The following is a 26279-nucleotide window of genomic DNA, read 5'->3' on the forward strand; positions in this document are numbered from 1 at the left end:
TTAACAGGAGAGAGCACCGCTGTGGCAACAGGGACTGTAAATCTTCGCTGGGCCTTGCCAACCAGAATGGCAACAGGAACATCCGTATCCAGGCATTCAACGAAAAGCTGAAACAGTCATCATGATCGACGTCCATGAGGGAGCAACCTCCCGGCAAAGCTGAAACATTGAGAATGTGGCCTGTAGACCAACGGGAAATGTCAAACTTTGGGACAAGTACTACGCCGAACCTTGCTGACCCTCGACCCCCCACCTCATCGACCTCAACCGGCAACAGTACAGAAGCCGCCATTGTTGAGTCCAGTGGAACCTCTTCACCGGTTTCCTCGTCAAAAAGGCATTCATCGTCAGGTTCAGAAAGTATCTCCATAAGCACTGTATTAACAATATTTTAATTAATGTCTAACACCTACGGTACTATAATTGTCCATGACAAAAAAGTGATTTTACATTCAACATTAAGAAACAAATTTTGCTCAAGTAGTCTAAGATAGTTGAAAGAATCAGGTTTGTAATGCACTTATAATATATTAATGAATTACAAATAATATGTGCATGCTCTAAAAACCAACTGAAAAACAAGCTGACAGGATGGTTTTGGGTACATACTGTAAACTCGACCAACTGTACTTCTACCTGGTAAAGTACTGTAATGACTTACTGTACCACTTATACCAGGTACACCACCATTCTCATGCAGCAGGTACCCTAAACAAATACACTGTGTGGACGTTCTATGGTAGCAATCCATACCAGCTAATGCGGTACATCTGGAAAAAATCTATCAAGTTTTTAGAACTTAGGGTGTTCTACAGATACATCATGAGTTTGGGTAAGTGAGGTTAAGAATGAAATAGGGGGAATCAGAGGAGGAGGGTAGGTGGGGTTCAGAATGAAATGGGGGAATCAGAGGAGGAGGGTAGGTGGGGTTCAGAATGAAATGGGGGAATCAGAGGAGGATTTACTGCATGTGCAGATCCCTCCTGCTCTGTATATACTGTAGGACAGAGAAGTCAATTGTTGAGCAGACGGTTAACCAAAAGCTAGGCCCCCAGTCTTTCTTCTCACCTTGTTTGGAAAGCCTGGGGAAATTCAAGGCAGAAGTGCGTTAGCGAGGGGTGGAGTAACGTGAACTCCCAACCAGTCAATTGGCAGCTCAAACTGGAACAGCCAATAATTTTCAGTGATCCCCACGTGGGTAGTGTTCCAACAACCTAATTACAATTCCAGAAAAAATAAAACCACTTCAGCAATGCCCATTTTCAAAAAATATAGCTTGCTAGCAGTGTTAGCTAAGTTGATAACGATTAAACTATACAAATGCCGTCACGGCACCGTAACATCTCAGTACTGTGAGCCCCGGTTTAACAACAAATGGTGATCTATGAGACATGCTAGACTGCATGCAAAAGCAGCACGTCTGCGAAACGAGGCTCGCTTGAAGCAAGTTCAAATTCAAGTTTATTTATCATGACATTACATACAAGTATAGAATGCAATGAAATGCTTGGGGCAGAGCAACTCTTCAACAACATGACAGCAATCAACAACAATCAACAATAAAATGTAATAGCTAGATAATAGCGTAGTTTTATGTATTTTCCTCGGGAACAAGAGCATTGCAGAGGCATAGATGCAGAGAAATAAGCACAGAATATTACATGTAAATTCACAAATAATCTCAATCATCCTAAAACTAAGTTGGAAAATTCCCAAAATCACCCTTCACACATTGAAAGGTTTTGTATTAAAAAAATAAAAACAGTGTTGATGCAATTATTGATGTCATGCAGGTATAGGCTACTTCAAATAATTGAAATTGCAGATTAGTTGTTGAGGTTTGAAGAATATAAACCTTGTTGAGACCTAGTTTCCTAGTTCGGAAAGCCTGGGGAAATCCTTTGCAGAAAGTAGTGACAATGGTGTGGTTTGAATTAAGTGACGCCTTGCAACACATCAAACCAATCAAATACCTTGTTTGGGAGAATCAATTTAGTTTTTCCTTCAGGTTTTCTTTAATTTTCTTCAATGTTGAAAGCTAGCATAGGCAACAACTCTCTGCAAAATCATCCTACCCGGTCAGAAAAGATGATGCACATAACAACAAGCAACCGTTCTATGGGCATGTGGGTTATGTAAGTAACAATTTCTCCAGACCTCCAAATTGTGGCGTAAGAATTACATGATTTAGATGTATGGCTACATGAGATTAGCATATGTAATTTGCCGGGAGACAACACGTCTGAATTGGGAGACTAGAATTCAAGTGCTAGTTAACAGGGAAGTACTCCGGATCTTTGTAGCAGACGGCTCGGAGAGCCTGGCAACAGTTCTCGTCACTCCACGCAAAGTCAGCCTCAGGATCTAGACTCATCACAGCACACTGGCCCTGCATGGGGGTGCCCGGCTCGCCCTCTGCCCAGTGGGTAAAGTCAACTGGGGCCCTGCTCAACCAGTACCACTTCCCCGTTTGTGAGCTCCGACGGAGGCCTATCCACACCTGCCCCTTCCCCTTCCCCTTCCCCTTCCCCTTCCCCTTCCCCTTCCCCTGCCCCTGTCTCTGCCCGTGTCCCAGACTCCCTGACTCCCTCAATCTCTTTGTCACATGTTGATAAAAAGGCTGGGTGTTGAGGCTAATCAGTCTGAATCCTCTTATATGGCAGTACTGCAGCGACTCAGGCCAGCCATCTTCCTCCTCCCCTATTTCTATGACATCTGGTCTCAGAACACAGCCCTGGGAGTCTTTGCAAAAAACACAGAAAAAGAACAAAAGATTAATTCATGCTAAAGATTAGATCGGAACAAGCGTGATTATCTGCTATTCAGAATATTAATGTTATAATTTTTATGGTATCAAGCACTGTGTGTTAGCACATTTTTTCACTGGACTAGGAGATATATTTAGCTTATTTTAAGCCATTTATATGAGAAAACGGCTTAAAATAAGATCAATTATCTTCCCGTGCAGTGACATTTTACCTGGTAAGCAGTAAAAGCAGTAAGACAATTTTAAAGCTCTAAATATGTATAAACTGCTAAAAAGAAACATACAGCATGATCAAACTTAAACACTTATTAAAATCCTTCTGATTGATAATGCATTTTAACATTAAAGGGGCAATCCGAGATTCAAACAATAACAAAGTGGTCACCTGCCACTTTTTTGGTAAACAGCTAAGGGATGGGGCTGGAGAAATGTTACCACTCCCAAATTCATAGAGAGAGCTATGGATGCAAGGACTCATAATCCATGAGATGAAAATAATAGTTTAACCATGTATTGAAGCTACACAGTTTTTGTTTACAATTACATCGTTTCCAAACAATAGTAAAGCAAGCTTATATTTGGGTTTCTGATGGGGTAAGGCAAATTAACTAAGCTCATGAGGCATTTCTTATATTTTATTGAAGAATAAATGTCTATATATCATTAATTTAGATGTGAATTGATATACCAATCGAAGAATGCCCCTAATTTGATTCTTAACAATTGATAACGTAAAATGTATAGTGTGTACTTTTTGTTGTTTCTATTTAGTGTGCGTCTGCAATGAGAGACAAATAAATGTACCCATGAGGGTTAGTTAGGAGGAGTTGTGGATTGAATTGTACATATTGAATAAATATGATGATAAAAATAAGTTGAGCAGTTGTACATACAGGTTTGCAGAAAATTAATATTACAGGAACTACACTGCTCTGGAACACCATACCTGGATCATTGCCGAGGCTGAGAGCTGGATTCCCAAACATCTTTCCCCTTGCTTCATCAAATCCCAGGTAGTAGGCAGCCATTTTAGTGGAATTATGCCAGATCACATACTTCATCTTGTATGGTTGCAAGTCAATAACTGCCCAGGAGTGCTCCGTTCCCTCCATGGATGTCCAGGTGGCTGTAAGTTGATCTGTCCCCAAATGCACCCCATCTGTCTTGGCTGTGGGGGCCACTAGTAAGGCTTGGTTCCTACTGTACTTGAGGGAGTGTAGGAGGTAGCAGGAAGAGAAGTCGTTCAGTGGGATGAGGCTGAGGAGAAGGCCAGGCCTGTAGAGGGTGAGGGAAACAGGACCAGAGGTCCTGATCAGGGAGGAGCTGCCAGGGAGGCCGGGGTAGAAGGGCAACTCGTGGGCAGACAGATGAGAAGGCAGCTCTGGGGGTCCACTGAGAAGAGACACGCTCTGTTCGGATGTCAACAGAAAGACTGTTTCATTTGGGGCTCCTTTTGCCAACCAGAGGGGTACCAGAAAACTCGATCCCCAAGAGAGGACAGGGGCCAGGGGCATAACCAGCATGGTGCAAGTACAGTTATTCATCGCAGCACATGGATGGCTAAACAAAACCGCCACAGGGTGAGAGGCAGACACATGCAGCAATGGCTGTGACTCATTGATCCAGAGCTGGACAAGCCCATATGATTTGAGCCTGATGGTCTCGTCTTCCCCCCCATCCGCCCCAGAGATGGTGACCGTGTTGACTGTATCATTGACATTACCATTAATGATAAGGAGTCTAAACAAGCTATTCTGTGAGTCTTTTAGAGGCCCGGACGAGGAAGCGCCTGATGTTAAGGGGGATGGATGTTTCATCTTGGGTATCGGCGGGATGCGGTACTCTTTTCCCCAGCTCTCTACAGGTGGAACCAAACTTGTCTGGACGCTGTCACCTCTTTGGCTGATGACATGAACAGTGATGTCGTTGTTGCTCGATACAACCAATGTCTTGTTGGAGTACTTTGACCAATTGAGATCTGAATTTGGTAGGGGTACCGCCTGCACCTGTCCTGCCGACAGATACAAGTTTTGTATCATGGTGGATCTATCCATGGTGACAGTGACCTTGGTGTCGCTGTAAAGGGCTGTGATTTTGACCCTGTTGCTAACATGAGTAGGATGGTAAAAGGCGATGTTCTCAGGGAATGCTGTGATGAACTCTTTGCCATAGCTAGTTGGAGAGCAGAGTGCTGTGGATTTTAAGAGAGGGAAGGTGTTTGCTTAAACATTTTCAAGTGCCATTTAAAAAAAACTTTGCTGTCAGAGAAGTTAAAGTATCCAAAGCAACCCATTTACAGCTCCACTCCTGTGTATGTCTGTTGTAGTTCCCTTATTTAACTTTCATTATCACTATAATATCCCAGTAGTCTAAAATGGCTTCCTCTCTCTGGAAAAGTGATTTTGATGATGCCTTCAGTAAGTGTTCATCCCCTGGACTTTTTCCACATGTTATGTTACAACCTGTAGGCTGTGGGCTAAAGCGCTCTATCTGCTTTAATTTTTTAGATGATCGATCCCTGGCGAGGGAGGAGACAGTATTTTTATATATATATAAGCTACATATATTTTTTTTCAACATATTTTCGTTTGTTGGCAATGTAAATTCTTCCACATTTTAGTAAACCAATCCAAAACTCTTGTAATCATCTTGTGACATTGAGTCTGCCAATCACGTTCTTACCAACTGAGAGACAAGGAAGTAAACAGACACGGCGCAGAGAGGTATGAAAAACCTTCGCTCAGCGTTAGTGGCAGAATAACCATCATGAACAGGTGTAATGCCATCAGGTACGTACAACGTTTTGATTATTATCATCATCAAGTTAAATGATATGATGTCATTGATGCAAGCTGTAAAATATCTCTCAGGTTTGAACGTAGGATTTATGCATCTAGCTAACGAAACCTGCTAGTAGTACCTGGCTAGCTAGGTTAAAATCTACGGAAGCTATGGCAATATCCATCTTCAATATTCAATCAATGTGAAAACAATTTTGCTATTCTTAGTACAGTACATGTAGAACTAGAACTGTGGGTGCAGTTTCATCACGGATGTCTTCTGTCTGTGCTTGCACTTGTACCACATTGTAATGAGACAAAACGATAAGGGGGAAAGAGAGAAGATAGCCCCATCAGTTACCATCATATCATTCCATGTCTTAAAACTGTCTTAATCTCAGAAGTGATTGCTATTATTGTAATATTACACTTTACTTTTTCAGGGAATCTGTATGTCCCAATTTGGATTTGAGGTCAGGAGATGGCATTGAGCGATAAGTACAATTTACTAAAAATGTTTATGTTTGTACATACATAAGTACCTGTCATCTGTTTCTCATCAGCCCAAGACCATCTGTCTCTTTCATACTGTCACATTATATTATAACAGATAACAGTAGTTGTGTAAGAACAATAAAATTAACATCGTACCTATAGCCTTGTCAATGCTTGGTGAAGGAGGATGGGAGAGCTCCCTCAATGTGCTCTCTCTATTCTAGTACAGTAGTTTTGTTGCCAGTTATATACTGCTAGGATGTTCATCTATCTCCGCATCTGTAATGCTATGCCATATTTCTTTCATTTGGTTAATACTCTACTCTCTTACCTGGCATACACTAATGAGGAGCGGAGCAATTTAGCCCTGCTACCAGAAATCTGGTCATATTCACCAGTATAGACTTGAAGCTGGACCTGCCCTAGACAGAGCAGACCTCCCAACTGTCCATATGTGGGGTCCGAGGCTCCCCTGTTGGGGCTACTGATGGAATTGACTCCTACAACACAAGTCTCACGGGCGGTCTTAACATTATTTGATTCCTGACTGCAATACCTGATTCTGAACCTGAAGTCCTCTACTTCCATCCTACTTTCAAATAATCTTTGCAATTTAGACAAAATGTGTTCAATTTCACAATGAGATATTGCAATAGGGAATGGAATAACATTAAGACCTAGTAGGATGACATTGTACCATAGGAGTCAATCCCCTCAGCAGCCACAATAGGGGACCCCACATACGTACAATTGTGAGATACACTCAGGTTAGACCTGTCCCTGAGGGCAAACACCCCTACCACAAACCTGCAGTTATTTCAATATTTGATATAAAATTTGACAGATGCAAGCCAATATTCCCATTGTACAGATCTCATTTAAATAATTGTCAGTTGTGTGTTTGTGATGTGAACTGTGTCAGTGTATGTATAAATGTATATATTGTAGTGAACGGCAGGGTAGAGTAGCTTGCCCTAAGCGGGTATCGAACACACTGCCTTCAGTTTACAAACCGGTTGTGCTAGCTACAACACCAATTGAGTTAACTCCCTTGGTGGTGCCGCTAATGGGCCTTACACAGGGTCGTTACAGTATATTTTGATGTCATGAGGGGTTGTCGCCCCCTCTGGCCCTCCCCACACTACAAGCCCATCCATTTTAGGGGCATAGGCTGGTTAGATGGGGCCAGCTGAGACTGATTATCAATCAAAGGTATTGCTCCTACCAGCTGCTGCAGCCACACAGGTTGGATGTGTTTCTTTACTCACCTTTATTTTGAACTGTTTGATGTACGTGCTTGTAAAAGCTTGAGTTCATCAATGACATGCTGTATTTAACCTTATGTCAATAAAGACTTATGTCTGGACCTCTACCATGCCTCCCTGAGCCTCTGTACCAGTTAATCAACCCAGCTCCTTAGCCTGTAGTAGCACCTCACCCCACATGCTGCCTCAATATTTTTAGAATGCTATATATTGTTATGTATCAACTTGTTTTGTATCAACTCCTGGCTGAATAATGCATTTCCCTACTGGGATATTAATTGATTGATTTGAGGGGCTTGGCTGATTCTTAGCATAAACTGCTGCTGTACTTGAAAGAATAAATTGTTGTAAAATACATATAATCCCATCCAGGGATGTAGTGCTAAAAAGAAAATAAGTGGTCAAAACCCTAATGCAAAAAGCAGACCTAACGTAAAAGGTGGGTAAACCCTTTTCACCTAAATAAAAAAGTGTATAAACTGAGTTTACTTGGATTCACTGCACTAACATCACTGATGCTATCGTTAAGGACAAAAATTAAGTGGCATTCACATTGTGTGGTTTAAGTAAAGTTTAGTAAACCAAGGCAGATAAGAGAGACGCAAATAAACAGGTCAAATTGAACATTGCTCAGTCAAGATTGCACATAATTTAGAAACTATAGCCGCAGCCCTAAGCACAGGTTCTCTGTTTCTATTTCTTATATCATTACAATGTTTGACAATATAAACAAGCTTGAACAAATCCACTTACACCACGACGATGACATTTTATAATTCAAGTGCACCCATAAACAGATTTATCATATACCAAATAGAACGGCTAGCGGCAACGGTACGGGCATTACATGCTACCAAGTTGAACATTGTTTACTTATTTGTTCTGGTTTGAGGAACGCTATTGGCTGCCTTTTCCATGGCGTAAAGTACTGGAGATCTGATTGGATCATCAACAAAGTACTAAGACTGTAATATATTTAGAGTTATATATATTCACGTTTTCAATAACGGAGACAGAACATTACGTGGATGCTCGTTTACTGATCAATTTTAAGACGGAGTACAGCGCATGTGCACAACAGCTAAGGACTCTTATACAGCCAATAAGGAAGGCCCTTATTAATACATTTGAAACACAAAGTTGTAATAATGCCAATACATTACAAAGACGAAGATGCCTGAGCAGGCAGATAATTTAAAAAAAAAAGTTATTTGGAAGATGTGCACAAACTAGCGATGCCAAGAAATTGCGTAGGCTTTCTATAAATAGTTTAGACAATTTTGGGGTCCGGCCCATGCCCTACTGACATTAAAATAGAATTAATGGACTTTTTGGGGGGTCACTGATCGACACAAAAGGCCCCATAAAGTCAAAGTGAAATGTATTTGTTTGAAATTTGTACTAATTAAATAAAAATAAAAAGATTGAGTCAATAAGTATTCAGCCCCTTTGCTATGATACACCTAACGTGTAGCTAAATTGCCAACATGTCTTCAGTAACTCACCCAATAAGTTGAATTGAGTGCAAGGATAATAGTTCATGTGATTTTTACATTTTTGTCATGGCTGAGAGGAAAAACCACAGTCGATGGGACAACATCATCCCAGTCACTCTACAAAATTGGTCTATACAACCGAATGGCGAAAGAGAATCCTTTAATGAAAAAGATCTGTTTCACATCTATAATTGTGTTAACAATGAATTCAAGTGATACAGCAAAGAAAGTGGCTGGAAATGTGTTTATTTGTTTTTTACTACAAAGCATTAAGTTTTTATCAGCACATGCAATGCAGTTTCCACACCATCCCTCATGTGATGAATAGCGAGAGCTGCATGATGTTATGGGTATGTTTGTCACCGGCAGGGACCGGGGAGTTTGTCAGGATCAAGAGAAAAGTATGACATTTGCTGAGTTGGTAGTGACAGCCTAATCCACACAGTGTGTAATTGATTCCTATGCATCAGATGGACTCAATTCAACTTACTGAGTGACTTGTTGAAGACATTTTTGCATTTGAGCTAATTTTAGGAGTGTCATAGCAAAGGGGGTGAATACTTATGGTAGCTTTTCATTTTTAATGGATTTTTAATTAATTTGTAAACATGTAAAAACATTTATTTTCATTTTGACACAGGTTGTAACACAACAAAATATGGAGAAAGTCCAGGGGATGAATACTTACTGAAAGCACTTTATTATGGCACAAAATGCATCATCGAATATTTTTTCCAGGAGGTAAATATAAGCTTATCATTAGAATATACATTGCCCTGCGTAAGTAATGGACAGTAAAGCATGGTTTTCTTCTGTTGGCTCTATACTCAAAAAGTTTGGATTTGAAATCAAACAATTAATGAGGTTAAAGTAGATATTATCAGCTTTTAATTGAGGGTATTTGTGTACATATTGGTTTCACCATATAGAAATGACAACACTTTGTATACATGTTATTCAGAGCACCAAAAGTAATGGGACAGTTCAGGTGTGTTCTGTCACATCATTGTGCATCAGAGATCTGTCAATGTCTAGTATTGATTCTAGGCTTTGCATTTGCCTTTGAAGTCAGCATCAAGAACAAAGAGGTGTCAATGAAAGTCAAGGAAGATATTATTAGGCTGAAAAATCAGAAACATAGCCGAAGCACAGTTGTTGTGCTTGCCAAAATCAACAGTTTGGAACATCATTAAAAGGAAAAAAAACACTGGTGAGCTCAGCAATTGCAAATGGGCTGGTAGGCCAAGGAAGACTTCTACAGTGGATGACCAAAGAATAACCCTAAGCCTAACTCAAACAATTGTCCCACAGTTGTTTCCCACAGAATGTGTCAGAGACTACCATCTGCAGGATATGTCACCAGCCGAACTACAGAAACTTCACTGCAAGGTGCAAACAACTAATTATCCTCAAAAAGGATGGTCAGGTTACAGTTGGCTAAAAAAAGGTGTTGTTGACAGATAAGATGAATATGTACCAGAGTGATTTCAAGTAGAAAGTTTGGAGAAAAAATGATCTACCCACGATTTACAGCATACCACCATCATCTGTGAATCATGGTGAAGGGGGTGTTATGGTTTGGGCATGTATAGCTGCCACAAGAACTGGCTAACTTGTCTTAATTGATGATGTAACTGCTGACGGCAGCAGCAGAATGTATTCTGAAGTGTACAGAAACATTGTGCCTTTTTCAGAGCCAAAAAGTGGAAAGTTCTTGACCTGTGAAGTCATCTTCAGATATAAATCCAGTTGAACGTGCATTTAATGTCCTGATGATAATATGTTAGGCAAATGCTGCAATACAGGTCTGGTAGAGCATCACCAGAGAATATACCCAGTGTCTGGTGAGGTCAGTGGGTTGCAGACTTCAGGCAGTTATTGCATGCAAAGAATTGTCAACAAAATACTAAACATAAGTGCTTAATTTTGTTATATGTGTTGTCATTTCTAAGTATAGAGTATAGAGCCAATAGACAAAAAAATGCCCTACTATCGTATAACTTACACACAGTGTTTTCTCTTTATTGGCACTATTTGAAAGACAGTATAGCAGTATGGTTGATGAATCTGCTTTGTGTGAATGATAGAAAGGACATTAGAAGAGTGGAGCACTTTAGACTAGTAGGATGCACCCAATATTCGACCCTGTCTTTCTCTCTAAATCTTGTGACAGGGCAGAACTCGAGAGCTACTGTGTGGGACTCACTCACCTGGGTAAAATGATGCTATGATTACAATAATTATCATCAGACCCATGACTACCAGTGGGGCACCACTCCAGATGGGTACAGCAGGTACTTCAGGCTGGAGTTTAGCAGGAAGCTGGGCTGTTGAGGTAGACAAAATGTTTTGCCATGTGAGGCTATTCTATGGAGATAGAATCCTGCTGATATTATTCTAAATAAATAGAGTACAATTCATGAATGTCTACCATGATTCTCAAACAAAAAAGACAAAACACAAATATAATTTACTAACCACACACAAACACCTCTTGACTTGTATTTGTAAACCATTATTAATGGTTGCAAAACTTTATAAATGCAAAATGATTTGTAAATATGGCTAAAGATCTGTGAATAAATGCTCTTACATTTGCAAACAAAATGCCACGATGTGTGAATAAAAACGAAAGCAGTGACAAGCATCTTTCTGAAGTTATAAATAAAAGTATTACTTTGTGTAGGTATCCAATAATAATTCAGATTAATACCCTCTTTGATCATGTATTTTCAGTAGATAAACAGGGATCTTTAGGTTGAAATAGAGCAGATAAAAGCATCAGCTAAATTCATGCATGGGATATTGCGCATTACACCATGTTGTATGGTTAGGGTTTTAGGGTCGTCTCAAGGACTCTACTTGGCATCTACCTGTTCCATAGCTCTCCTTCTGTATTTATACTTTTCACAAATGACAAGAACGCCCAAAATTTATGTCGGGTAACAGTGGAATGTTCATGATGTGTTTGCGACTTATTGTATCAAATGACAGTACTACTGAGTATAAACCGTAGTAAAAATCGATGGGATAAACCAAGTCAACCCGAAATAATTTTTTTACAGAAGCCTTCCAGCCTACAACTTCTTGTTAAATTGAGATAGCCAACTAAGATAAAGCCAATGCATTTGTCGATCATTTCGCTATAAACACATTGAATGTTAGTGCCAACATTCTGAAAACAAATCCACAGACGTAATTTGATCTGCAAATGCAGATTCGACAGTTCTAATGCTTAAGTGTTGTATCAAATTCAGTGCTTTTTATTCAGAACTTTAAGAAAGATGGTTGTCACTGCTTCCATTTTTATTCAAATCTTACATATTACAAATCATTGTGCATGTATTAAAATAATGTTTTACAAATACATATCAAGAGGTGTTTGTGTGTGGATAGTAAATTATATTTGTGTTTTTTGTTTACGGATCATGGTACACATTTGTGAGTTGTACTGTCATTTATTTACAATAATATTGGCAGTAATCTATCTCCATACTTATTATTGAAATGTCTGTCAACAAATTCTCAAACCCAATTCTTTATTCTTTTCGATCGTTACCCACCTCCCGGGTAATTAACTCAGGGAGTTTCCCCAATTCTTGTACATTGCAAGAGGCCCTTAGCCTCCATTCTTTTGATAATGTGTCTAATGGTGTTTCTCAGATAGCAAACAGGTGTGAAAACAACACTCAACTCTATAACTACTATATCTACATAGCAATTGACAAATGACTATGTAACCATGAGTAGTTATTTTATAGATACAATGTTGTTACTACAGGAATAACATAATTACACAGTTATAGAGCTACTTTTAATTCTATTCATTAATTTATATTGGTGTCATGTACAAAAAGTGTTTCAACTTAAAACGTTTTGAAAAGTTAAGAAAACTAATATTGTTAAAAGAATCATATATATTCTGAAGTAATACATTGAATCATTCTGGCTGGAAGGTTTGGGTGTAGACGGATTTTGGTGGCGCCAGCCTTGATTTAAATGTGTATACCTATTTACAGTTGAAGTCGCACCCTCATCATTTGTCAATTCCTTTGCGATTGTAATGTGTCTGAAGAAATCGCATCCTCGCCATTTGTCAATTACTTTGCGATTGTAATGTGTCTCACACCTTGTCCTTTGTTGGGAATGACACTTAAAGAGGGGACAGCGAGACATTCTTTGAGTTTTTGGGTTAGGCCTGCGATGGGCACCATTCTCCTGTGTTGTTTTTGACACACATAGCTTTAGACGTATGGTTAAACTTCCATTAGTTTACTACAGTTTGTTTATTTTGTATGTTTCTTTGAAACCATTAAATCGGTTAATTTGTTGATACTCTATTCTCATTCTTCCTATGTGCGTTAATGTGATGTTGCGCGCTAGATAAAGGTTATGTTAAAACAGCACGACATAATCGTGACCAAGTTATCACAGAGTTCACCATTAATGTTTAATGTTCACATGCATAGTTAGCAACACGTAGACTCGAGTCATCACATCAGGTATCGGACCATGTGTAAACTCCTCACGATTTCTTCTAACTTAAAAGCATGGTCATATCATATTGGGTATTCTTAATGGAATCTAGGATCCGATATGATCGAGTGTCTGTCACACAGGGATGAGCAAAGCATTGTCAATCATTATTAACCATAAAATATCTTTTGGAGTCAGATATAACGGAATGTTAACATGTGTTAGTTGGTCATGTGACCACTTGTGTTGAGTTCGCTTTATCATGTCCATAACTGTTAGAATAATCATAATCATTGGGAATAAATGTATGTCTTATGTTTGACCCGTATTCTTCAGTGTTTTATTTTCATATTCTTCATGGGAACTTACTCAAATTCACACATACAGCAAAATAGCCCCATGATCTAATACCTTTGTAGTTGTTGTTAGCAACCTTGGTTAGGCACACTGCAGGTTTTACATATCTACTCAAATACCCAGTCTAGATTTGACCATATGAGTTGACTAGGACAACATTGGAAAGAGGCTTCTGTTGTTGTGACATCTAGTTTGTGATGGCAGGAAGTTATTTGCATCATGACACACATGAAGGGTTTTCTCCAACATGCTCTTTCATTTCAGAGAGGTGAGTAGTCAATGTTGAAGGCTTGTTTTATCCTGACACAAAAGTAATTAAGGTTAAAGGTGCAATACTTCACTCGACTTTCCGCCAAATGTTTCCTGACACTTGTTTTGGTATTAAACGGACAATTCAGCCTATTTTCATGTTTAGGTGAAATATCATCTTACCCTGAGTTGTCCTCATAGGCCAGTAGTGAAAGCGTCTCCAGTTCTACATTCTCTACTTAGCTACCATAGTAAAGGCTAACTAATAAGCAGTGTAAGTTGAGATGGGGCTGGGGAAATGTGACCACTTCTAGACAAATTCATAGACAGATGGAACAGTCCATGATATTGAAATATTATTTAGATTGTTTGAAACAATTTGAAAAGTGTTATGTAAATTCGATGACATGGACATTGTTTACAAACAGTAAATAAAACCACCTTATATTTCGGGTTATGATAAGGTAAGACAGTATTACTAAATTTATTAGGCATTTCTAACTAATATTCTTTAAACTGGCACGTTGGGTGGCCAATCAGGCGCACAGGTGATTTGTGTAAAAAAACTGGATAAATCAGATTTGAAATGGGAAGATACCAATTAAGTTCTATCAGAAAGCATTGCTTGCATAATGTCTTCAACTTTTTTTATTTAATTTGCTAATCCCTACCACCCCCTCCACTGATTATAGGACATGGAAAAAAAGAGTTTGATTTCGATTTACAGGTATTTATTGTACTTGGTAAAATGTCAAATATACAGTATATATCTGTCGATAATTTCTTATTATTGCTTGTAATGGACTTATAATTAATTAATTAATTATAATAGTTAATTAATTAATAATTCTATTAGTAGCTGAGTATAGGCTACTGTAATATTGAGTATTGTAATAACATGATGCGCCGGTGCGCACAGCAGTGGACGTTCGTTTATTTTTACTAACATATGTATTATTTTTACGGCCGGCATGAGGTGGCATTTGGTCCATTGCGGCCCGCAACCAAAATTAGTTTGACACCACTGGTGTATGTCATGAATAGAAATGACTATTGAACATCAGATTAAATCCCAGAATATAACAAAACAAGCAATCTATTAATGGTTAAAGTACTTGGTTAAAGTGACATCCCATTGTATAAGTGGTTTCAATTCATTTGAGGTAGAACAATCAAATCATTTCTGGATTTTACAGCAATAACCCCCTGATCCTAACTATAACTCTACATGCAATGTACATAGTTTAACTAATAATAACAATATTTCACTACACAGAAATACAATCACTGTTACATAATAGTTACAGATTGACCAATTGGTTTTAAAACAAAATGCTTATATTGGTCCTGAACAAAATTCCAAAGTCAACATCATCTTACCAGAGGGTGGATGCACTCTCTCCACCTTCTCTCAGTCTATTGACTCAGGTTAGATTCTCCTTTTTCCTCCTTTGGACATGTAAGGACACATTTGACAGTCAAACTCCTGTTATTTGGCAACTCTTTGCATGGGATGCAAAGGTTTGGAGGATTGGGAGGGGGGGGGGGGAGCATTTACTGCTGTAAGTGAACTGACAGCACCTACACTATGATACACTCAATTCTGTCATAACATGTCATTGTCATTGTCATTACAACAGTTGACATTCAGTTTTAACTAAATCATTTTGATTGACTGAAACTGTAATGGCATTGTGCTCACTGTACAGCCCAGGTCAATGTTGTATTAATCTCTGTACAGCACAGGTCAATGTTGTATTAATCTCTGTACAGCCCAGGTCAATGCTGTATTAATCTCTGTACAGCCCAGGTCAATGTTGTATTAATTAGTGGATTTCTGATTGTTTAGTGATTATTGGGATTTCCTTTACAAGTACTTTTTCATCAGTGACATGTGCATGTAATTTAAATTAGTTATTGTCCAGTACAATGTCCAGAACACAGTGCAGTGAAGAAAATTGTGCAGGTCAGTGATATTCAAACCTTGGATCTGGACTGCTTAAATCCAATCACAGTCATCTTATCATTATGTTTAAATGTCCTGAGTGAGTTAGCAGATTGTTTAATGGAAGTCCAGTAAATACATTGCCATAATAAACGCTTTACAATATTAAAAGCATCACAAATGGCCAAACAGTCACTTTGAGTAGTGACCATTCAGATCATTATACAACATGTTCAACTTCATACTGTAGTTATCGGAACACTCAAATGTCACATAACCTTTTGCTGTGGGCATTTTGTTATTGATGTGTCATTGCCCAGTATCACATATAATAAAACAATAAAGTAAGCTCAGACCAAGGCGGATGGAGGATGTTCTTTGTAATATCTAATATCTGTCTTTGCCACTTATTAGAGTATGTCATCTTAGCTCTACCTCTGATGTATTGAAAAAACAGACCTCTAGCTCTCCCAATCCAGCCAGAGACGTATTATGCATGGTTTCTCAAAGATGCTCACTTAAACCTGGCTGCTAAACTCCAACAGTTTGATGTGGGCTTCTTTTATTGACAGAGCATGAAGTATGAATTATGATACCTGAATATGATGTTGAAAACAACAAGCCCTGGCTAATTAGTTTCCTCCAGAACAGATAAGTAAGTAAACAAGGAGTATGGACTGTAATGGAAAGTATTTGACCACTAGGCCTAACAACAGTATCTTGTAAACAGCAAACAGACAGTAAGTACATTCATATGTACACACACAGCAATAAGCAATGCAATAACAGTTAACCCATTTAGAGCCGAGGGTGAATAAAGTCGCCCAAATGGTCAACATTCTAGAGTGCCAAGGGTGACTTTATTCACTGAAAATGCATAAATTATAATGCTTAATTTTGTAGCCAATCAAAGTATTATTGCTAGGTAAAACACTTGGCAGTCCAGGTGGTGAGTGTTCCGGAATTCTTTGGCAGTTAGTGAGTTAAAGCAATGATTAATAAGTAGACATTTTAGCAAAAAGTCAAACTCAAACAGCATATTTTCAGGTCTTCTGTATTAGATAAATCCAGCAACAAAAGGGCTTAATATCAGCACAGGAACTCTGGACCCAACTGAGAATAACAAGAAGCAGGAAGAACACTTTATATTAAGATGTTTTATTTCATATAATTATATCATTCTGAAATTAAATTGTAATGAAAATAAAGGTGTTCTGTCAACATAACCAGTCTCATCGATTGCAATGGTCGGTGGGGTCCTCTATTTCAGAAAGCCACTTCTGAACCTCAGCGTTCCTCTTTGCCTCTTCTACATTATTGCTCTTGTGCCTCAGCTCCTCTGCCCCCCTCTCCATCTTATTCCTGGCAGAGAAGTGGTTGTTTCTTTTGGTATTGGCCTCCAGGGACCTCCCCTGAACCTTCTTCATGTCACTCCGACAGCAGATCTCCTTCAGCTTCCTGTAGTAGACCCTGCAGCTGAAGCCCTCCTTCCAGCCCAGGGTGATGTGTGTCTGCAGAGATGACAGGCTGGGGTAGTACCACAGACAGCTGGCACAGCGGTACAACAGCTCCCCGTTGATTTTCTCCAAGGCAGAGGAGGCTCTCAGGAAGCGGAAATCAAGGTGGTCCGACGTAACCTGAGGTTCTACCGACTTACTTCCGCCTCTCCTCACTGTGTGTCTGTAGGAGGGGTCTGCTGGCTTCAGTGGAGGGCAAAAAGAGTGAGGGGCTCTGGCCCCAAGTACACAGGGGCGCTCTGCTGCTCTAAATGCCTGGGTGTGGGGAGGGCACCACAGGGTACCTGGTAGGGAGAAACAATGCTGTTGTATCCTGGTTGCATATCTATCAGTGTTAATCCTCAGTCATTTTATTTTACAATCAAGTGGACTGTAAAGAATAAAATACATCGTAATTGTAATACACATTTGCAAAAACATTTCAAAGCATTTATGGTACCTGTCCTGTCCTGTAGCCTATTAGAGACACAAGGATCTCTCAAGAAAACTTGTGAGGACTTCATCTTTAATAAAACCACTAAATAGAACACAGGAGAATGTGTGATTTTGTAGTAATTCTATGTTGTCATGGCAATTTTCAGAATCCCCAAAACAATTATGTCATAATTATCTGTTTCTCATGAATGATGATGATGTTTGCAGGCCATTGTAGTGTCATTAGAATAAATTAACAATGAGTTAAAAAAGGAATAAAAAAACAAAGAAATTAGCAACAAGAGGGTAATAAAGCTCCCACCTCAAAGTCAAAGTCAAAGTCAAAGTGGCTTTATTGTCAATTCTTCACATGTCAAGACATACAAAGCAATCGAGAGGACGTTTCTCACTCTCCCACGGTGAGACAGATAAAGTGCCCAGGCACAACAGATACACATACTAAAAGTAAAACATTCAATAAAAATAACCTGCTTTACTCCTTACTGTACTTTTCTTTCCTCAAAGAGTTTGTACTTTTTGCAACGGCCAAGGTCCAACATGAACACAAAACATGTTGAATCTGAATAAATCCACCAGAGAGTTTTATATATATATATACACACACATACACACACACACACACACACACATACACACACACATAAGGAAGGCAGAACTGATTGATGAACTGAATGATTCCATGTTACATACAATACAGTACTTCTCCCCCAACAAAAATAATGACATCTCATATTCTACTGCAAGTTAGCCAGCCAGCAGTAGTTACCTTAATGTAGCCACTATTATGCTAGTGGTGTTACAAGTGGGCCCTTGTCCCTTGCACTGTCATGTTCACCTACATTCACCTTTCCTGCACAGAATTTTCACATGGCAAAATGTGTGACCTCTTTGGTTAGCACAAAAAAAGATTGCATTCAATGTAAGTATTGTGTAACTGTGCAAAAGACTGGATCCTGTCACCTAACAGGAGATACAACACCAAACCACAGCAGAACATTAATCCACAATCTGGTACACATTATAGTTTTGGGCAGGACGTTTGTGCTGGTGACATCATTAGAAAGCAGGGGACAGAGATGTAATTGGTCTTCCCATGGCTCCAACCTCTTGTTGGTTGGTAGAACATGTTGTGTGCCAGTTTAAGAGGACTGTCAGACTCACACTGGTGAAGTGACACTACAGTCTGATAGGAGCAGAACAGCATGGTGAGTTTCTCAATCTGAGACATCTGTAGCTTTGTGGACCATGATTTGTTTGATACAAACAATGAGCTGATTGATTCTTTGTTTAATTGTTGATTGATTCTTTGTTTAATTGTATTTCAACAATAAACGCTTGAATGAAAACTTTTCTTTTGTTAAACATGTAAAACTGTATAACGGAAGTATCTTTTTACTTACAGGTTTCTAAGATTAATTTAATTAGATTGAATCCATTTGAAGTAATGCATTTGTATTAATCTTACATGATTTTAATGTAATGTGAATTGTCATACAATTTATTTGATTTAACTGGTATTTGGTGTATATTTCTTGTTTTAATTGAATATCTTTTTGGGACGTATGCAAACACACTGACACATTGAAAAAACAGTCATCTGATGTGTTTACACTATCCCTAGATTGGCAAATAAATACAAATTCAATGTAAAAAAACATGATTATATTCTGTATATAGACAGAAACAGTTGATATACCTACATATGATGGGAATAATAATGTTAAAAACTGCATAGACAATTAATGGAAAAATTCAGACATGATTTGTTCATTTGTTGTAATATACACACATTTACACATTTAAAGATGAAAATGATTAACCTTTACATTTAGACATTATTTTACTTTCAAAACTGCACACTGGATAGAAATACTGTAATTAGAGAATAAACTGATGCTCTGCTACGCAGAGAATGAGTGAAGCACATTTTCATGGGCAACATTTCTTAAATCTGAATATTGTATTCCAATGTGTACAGACATTAGGTCTGCATCAGCCAGAAGTAGATCTTTGATGAGTCGGATGCCCTCTTGAGAGCTGTCTTGAAATTCTATTGCTGGAAGAAAGTCATTGGCATTCGGCTGGTGCAACCAGCATGTGTGATAATCACATCTGAATTTAGCTCTGTGTCACCTCTATGTACATAATGGAGAGAGAGCTGTCTGGGGCATTGTGTAATATTCCGCCATCTCAATACATGAAATGAGAATGACGTCTTTATAAATATCACATTTGATCTGGTTTAAATTCTTTGTTTACCACTCTTGTCCACACTTACCCGACTCCTAAACTTCTCTCTTTGAATCTCTCTGGGGGTCCATATGTTAAAGGTTCAGAACTGCAGTCTCTGGTGTGTCTGATAAAGTGTTCTTATGTTATTTTGTTCATATATTATATATTTCAACCAAATATCATTGGGTCATATGATATTTGATATGATCATGATCTTGATTACAGCATAACAGCATGTTATGGTGTCTTAGATCTAGTGACTAGATAGATATATCTTTCAAGTTAGGATTTGGCCCTTCAATAATAACAAAGCAGCAAACACAGAGGCCACAGAATAACAGGGACCAGCAACTCTGCCATCTAGATTTCCCTGAGTTTGGTGCAGTTCAGAATGTACACAATACGAATTGGAATCATTGTCTCACCCCGGGACAGTGTGAATTGGAATCACTGTCTCACCAATGGGAGTCTGTAACACTGAATAGCTTACCCCTGTGGCTTACTCCATTTCACTTTTCCCTCTTGCCCTCTCTCACCTCTCTCAGCTGGCCACGTGTCATCACTGCAACATATCTTACAGAAATGGCATTGTGTGCAGAGACTCAATTTCGGCTCTATCCAAGAATCTCATGGCTCCCAGTTACACAAGTAAGCACAGCACACTTGTTGGACTTAGAGCCCTTTTACGAAGAGACTGATCATCCATCTGTCCTGTGTGGAGGCCAAACCTCGATCTAGAAGGTAAACTCCTTGAAAAGAAAAATAATAATCCTCCTAGGCAGCAGGGAAGTAATTTTTAGACTTTTTAGTGCCATCCTCAATACATTTTGGATACATGTGTACATTTTGACTAAGCTAATTCATGTTATGTGCTTAATGGCATGGATATAGTGCCTATACTGTATATATGAAGACTTTCCTGTGTGCAGGACCCCATTTTGTGGTGTGTTGGATTTGTCTGTTTTTTCTACAGCAAGTGTTAATGTTGATACTGCTAGGTGGTACATTTCATAGTGTTCCATCTCTCTTCTAAGGCCGGATCCCTCAAAATATGTTGTCCTCGCTCCCTCTAAACAAGCCAGCGTGAAGCATGTTGTGCTTGTGCATCTAAGGAAGTTGTTCATATTGAGTGACACCCAGAGGCATGGAAAGGGTGGTCTAAAGCTCCTCCTCCGAAATATTGCACTCTCACTGGATGGTAATGTCTATTACATGACCACAAGGGGACCCACCATTACTTCAGTTGAGTACATGGAGGAGCGTCATCAGAAGAACTGCTCATCTATCAGGGCCATACAGTCACTGAACACTTTATTAGGAACACCTGTACACCTTCTCATGGTGGAGGTGGTGTAATGGTGTGGGGCATGTTTTCTTGGCACACTTAATACCAATCAACCATCGCTTGAATGCCACAGCCTATTTGAGTATTGTTGCTGACGATGTGCATCCCTTCAAGGCCACAATTTACCCATATTCTAATGGCTACTTCCAGCATGACAATACACCATGTCACAAAGCAAAAGTTGTTTTCAAACTAGTTTCATGAACATGACAATGAGTTCAGTGTTCTTCAGTGGCCTTCCCAGTCACCGGATCTGAATCCAATAGAACACCTTTGGGATGTGGTAGAACAGGAGATTCACAGCTTGAAAGTGCACCTGCAGGAATTGCGTGATGCAATCATGTCATCATGGACCAGAATCTCAATGTTTCCAACACCTTGTGGAATCAATGCCACGAAGAATTGAGGCTGTTTTGAGAGCAAAGGGAGGCCCTACCCAGTATGAGTATAGTGTTCCTAATAAAGTGTTCAGTGAGTGTATAGCGACGGTCAGGGCAGACAGGCAAGCAGGCATGTATACCTGAGATCCTCATCTGTGAGGGGTTGAATCATGGTCATCAACTTGCAGCAGGGTTGAGCAGGGTTCATTGAGCAGGATTGTGGTTAACCGTACAATTATTTTGCTACTCTCTCTCTCTCTCTCTTTGGGCAGTAGCCTTTGTATAGGCCACAAAGAAGTATTGTGCAACACACAGGCTCTCTTGATATGAATTTCCCTGATGCAACACACAGGATCTCTTGATATTAATTTTTCTGATGTACAAGGAAGTCATCAAATCAGACATAATCTTTAATCAAGCCACGTAGAGCTACTACAGAACTTCTATCAGTGACAGTCTTATCTTTTAATAATGAACAGATTGTTCTTTATAGAATCATTACATCAATCAGATTTCTGTTGTATATCCCTTGCTGCTTGTGCTAAGATTTAGTTCCTTCTACATTAGCTTTGTACTTTATGAAAATATTGGAAAGAGCCATCTCAGAATTAGCCATGACATATTCATAATGCTCAATTCATAATGCTCAATTCATAATGCTCAAGTTGTTCTGTACTGCTGAGAGGAGTAGTGTGCAGCACTTATATGCATAAATAGAGTGTGTTGGTGTTAATATTATTATTATTGTTGGTTTTGGTTTTATTTAAACAGCAACATAGAGTGAATATACAGTATGTTTTAACTGTAAGTTGCACTGAATAAAAGTGTTTACTGAGGGTGGAATCCAAACTCAACATCCGAAAAACTGAAAAGTACCCTAAAAATAGTTGCTGTTATTTCATCCTAGTTTCAATATTTTAGTATAAGTATAAGGACATATAGAACATATCTTATCTAGTATCTACTGATTAAAATGATATGCAACATGACTCCTCGTATGATGTTAGTGTTAAGAAATATGACAAGAAATCTGCCCTGTACATTTCACTCTATGGGAAATCTCATAGGAAAGATTTTCATCCAGTGGAGAGATAAAACACCAATGATAGCAAAGTGTTTTAATGAAAAGTTAGCTTGAACATTTTAAAGGTGGATTGGGGTGATTATCTTAAACGATGAAAGAGGAGAAGCATCTTAAAAGGGAATGGAGTGGTCCCTATAGAAACCCATGTTAATTTAGGGTAACTTCTCTGCTAATGGTTTAAAAAGTCAAAATAGTTTTAAAAATCATAGAAGTTGTATTAAGTGGAGTAGGTCTACACATTGTAAAGTTGGATAAGGTTTGTCTAGCTTAAAAGATGAAAAAGCAGATACATTAAAAATGTACCATTGAAAGTCAATAGCCATTGGAATTAATTAAAAAGTATACATTATATCAGAAATATGTTTACAGTGTATTTAAGTGGAGTCAGACTACACATTGTAGAGGTGTTTGGGGTGTCTATATTAAAATATGAAAAAGAAGATACATTTTGAAATTCTGAGCGAATGGCCATAGGAATGAATGGGATTTCATGTGAATTTGAGTATAGCTCAAAATATATAGATGGTATCAGAAGGTTATTTATCAAGTAACCTGACATGGGGAAGTCTGCACAGTTTAAAGTTGGTTTGAAGTTTATAACCTAAGTGGTTTAAGCTGTAGAGGCGGTGGAAAAAGGCAATAATATAAGGTAATACAGATTACTGTAGTTAAACTTGCTGATGCAAGCCATATAACAAGCCAATTTCTATTGTCTTGTTTATGTTCTATACACCACTACACACATTATTAACAGCATCAATAATTCATTCAGTTATGGCCAGTCATGGTTTGGGCCCCGTAGTGATACTGAGCAGCCATTTTGAAAAATACAGCCATGGGTTCAGCTTCAATCTGCGATGGCCCTATATCCAATTTCATTTTTTAGGTCCCTCTCTCTCCGAATTGAAAGGTTATATACTCTCATCATTAAAGGCACCATATGCAGGATTGCGCCCTCTTTTCACTGCAATGGGAATTGCAATGACAATTCAGAATAGTGTCTCCTCCTCTCTCCCTCCCCTTGCTCAATGCAAACTATAATGCCCTGCGTAAGTAATGGGACAGTGTAGCATTATTTCGTCTTTTGGCTCTACGCTCTGAAAGTTTGGATTTTAAATCAAACAATTACTATATGATTAAGAAAACCCCCAAAACAACTACCCGTGAACATTATCCAAGAGGTAGGTGTGAATGTGTCAGAAGACTTCACCAGCAGAAATACAGAGGCAACACTGCAAGGTGCAAACAACAATTGAAAAAAGCTGCAGTACCGGCCTGGCAGAGCATCACCAGAGAAGATACTCAGCGTCTGGTGAGGTCAATGGGTTGCAGACTTTAGGCAGTTATTGCATGAAAAGGATTGTCGACCAAATACTGAACATGACTGCTTAATTTGGACATTTGATAAATCTGTCCCATCACTTTTGGGTACTCTGAAATAGGGGGACTATGCATAACAAGTGTTGTAATTTCTGAATGGTGAAACCAATATGTACACAAATACCATACCATTTGCAAAAGCTGAGGATCTCTACTTTAACCTCATAGTAATTGTTTGATTCCAAACTTTTGGAGTGTAGAACCAAAAGAATAAAAAAAGCTTCACTGTCCCTTTATTTACACAGGGCACAGTATTTCTAACTCAAACATAATTCTGTCAATCATGTTCAAGTTTTTATCCAGTGACTGTCTTAGTTACATTACCTTGAAACTAGCAAATGACCTGTCTGGTTGTGCAGTTGTTACTTAGTTTGGAAATGTTCACAGAAACATGAACATGGAAATGAACCAGCCAGCGGAGACACTCACAATTCACATAAAATGAGTGCATTCATACTGTGACAGAAAACAAGGGATGGGGCTTGAGAAATGTAACCACTCACAAATTCATAGACATGGATATGCAAGGACCATCAATTATATCAGTAGCTTTTCATACGCCCTAATAATTTCATCCGAATTGTGTGTTCTGCTGTTTGTTTACAAACAATGGAGTAAAACAAGCTTATATTTTGGGTTCTGATGGGGATAGACAGTTGAACTAAGCTCACTTATAAGTTATATTCTTCAAAAAACAAAAACACTTCTACACAAGAAACCCAAAGTGGTGTCTAATTAAAGAGATGGAAACAATAGGGTACTTTACTTTACAAGTTTACAATTAAATTATTGTTCTTGGGGAACCCTCCTCCATGGCAATGTCTGCCGCTAGGGGAGACATGAGATTGATGCTAAAACAGTTACGGCTCATCAGGCACGTAGGAGCTGTGAGTAAAAAATAAAAAAATAAAAAAATAAATAATATATATATATATATATATATATATATATATATATATATATATATATATATATATATATATATATATATATACATATTAATACAGATCCTGTGTTCCTGTGATGGTGTGTGTGACAGTGTGTGGAATTCTATGTGCGTCATCTAGGCTACTGATTAATTTGTATGACTGTGCTGTAGGATTCTGCACTTTTCACTCGCACTAACCACTATGTTATTCTCCCGTCAAAAATCACCAGAATTGCTTGTTTAAGAGGTGATAGGCAACATTTTCGCTGGGTACATATAAAGGCATCTTCTGTCATTGTCGGAATCGGTACAAATCACCAAAATGCAAGGAGTTCACCAGGGACGTAGGAAGTATATTTCACAAGGGGTGTGGCCCAAAGGGATTACATTTTGAACAATGAATTATGACGATAATGGTGCCGAACCCGCCAATAGGAAAAGGAGTATAGACAGTCAGGAGTGCAAACAATCACTGAATACAAATCTGAATGAACATAGCATCTTTTATCATTTTAATTTTACAGGAATATACTGTAAAATTAAAGACTATAAAGTAGGAAACAAAATACCAATCCATAACATAGGTTACATTTTAATAGCTCAAAGAATTTGACCCGAACCCGCCCGATCCGATCTCACTTTTATTTTTGATTGACCTGAGCCCGCCTGAACCCGCCCGAAAGTCTTGATGAGGACGGGGACATCAACCTCCAGAATGGAGAGCAAAAAAAAAGACATCTGCTGCCGCACCCCCACTTCCTACGTGCCTGGTGTTCACCTTACTCCATCTCCATCTCCATCTCGCATTAAGCTGCTCTCTCTCACTCTATGCGATCACTTTGTGTGGTGGTGCGAGTTGACATAGGCTCCTGCTAGATTGTAGTGCAGATTTGGATGAGTTGGGATTGACATATTGACAAATATATGCAATGCTCTTGTGATCAGAGCTGTTTATCGGGTCTGGATGGGTGCACTCAGGTAAAGCAACTGTAAGCCTTGTGTCATTTACCTGAGACCCAATCATTTCATGCTTTTCACTTGCACTAACCACTATGTTATTCTCCCATCAACAGTCACCAGAATTGCCTGTGATGCAAAATGTTCTCTGGGTAGAAGGGGGGGGGAAGCACCCCCCTCACAATACATTA

At 38.8% G+C, this 26279-nt stretch overlaps 1 protein-coding gene across 1 annotated transcript; it reads right to left on the reverse strand.

Moving 5' to 3' along the window:
• Nucleotides 1-2269: 2269 nt before the first annotated feature.
• Nucleotides 2270-15292, reverse strand: LOC310811358 (IgGFc-binding protein-like; the record flags this gene model as incomplete). Its single annotated transcript, XM_083679478.1, has 4 exons — nt 15266-15292; nt 11014-11130; nt 3714-4958; nt 2270-2742 (listed from the first exon to the last, which is right to left on the reverse strand). The coding sequence occupies exons 2-4, from the start codon at nt 11057-11059 to the stop codon at nt 2270-2272; spliced, it is 1764 nt and encodes a 587-aa protein (XP_083535604.1). The 5' UTR covers nt 11060-11130; nt 15266-15292.
• Nucleotides 15293-26279: the final 10987 nt, after the last annotated feature.

The sequence above is a fragment of the Argentina silus genome (genome assembly GCF_951799395.1).
Source record: "Argentina silus genome assembly, chromosome: 10".
Taxonomy (NCBI): domain Eukaryota; kingdom Metazoa; phylum Chordata; class Actinopteri; order Argentiniformes; family Argentinidae; genus Argentina; species Argentina silus.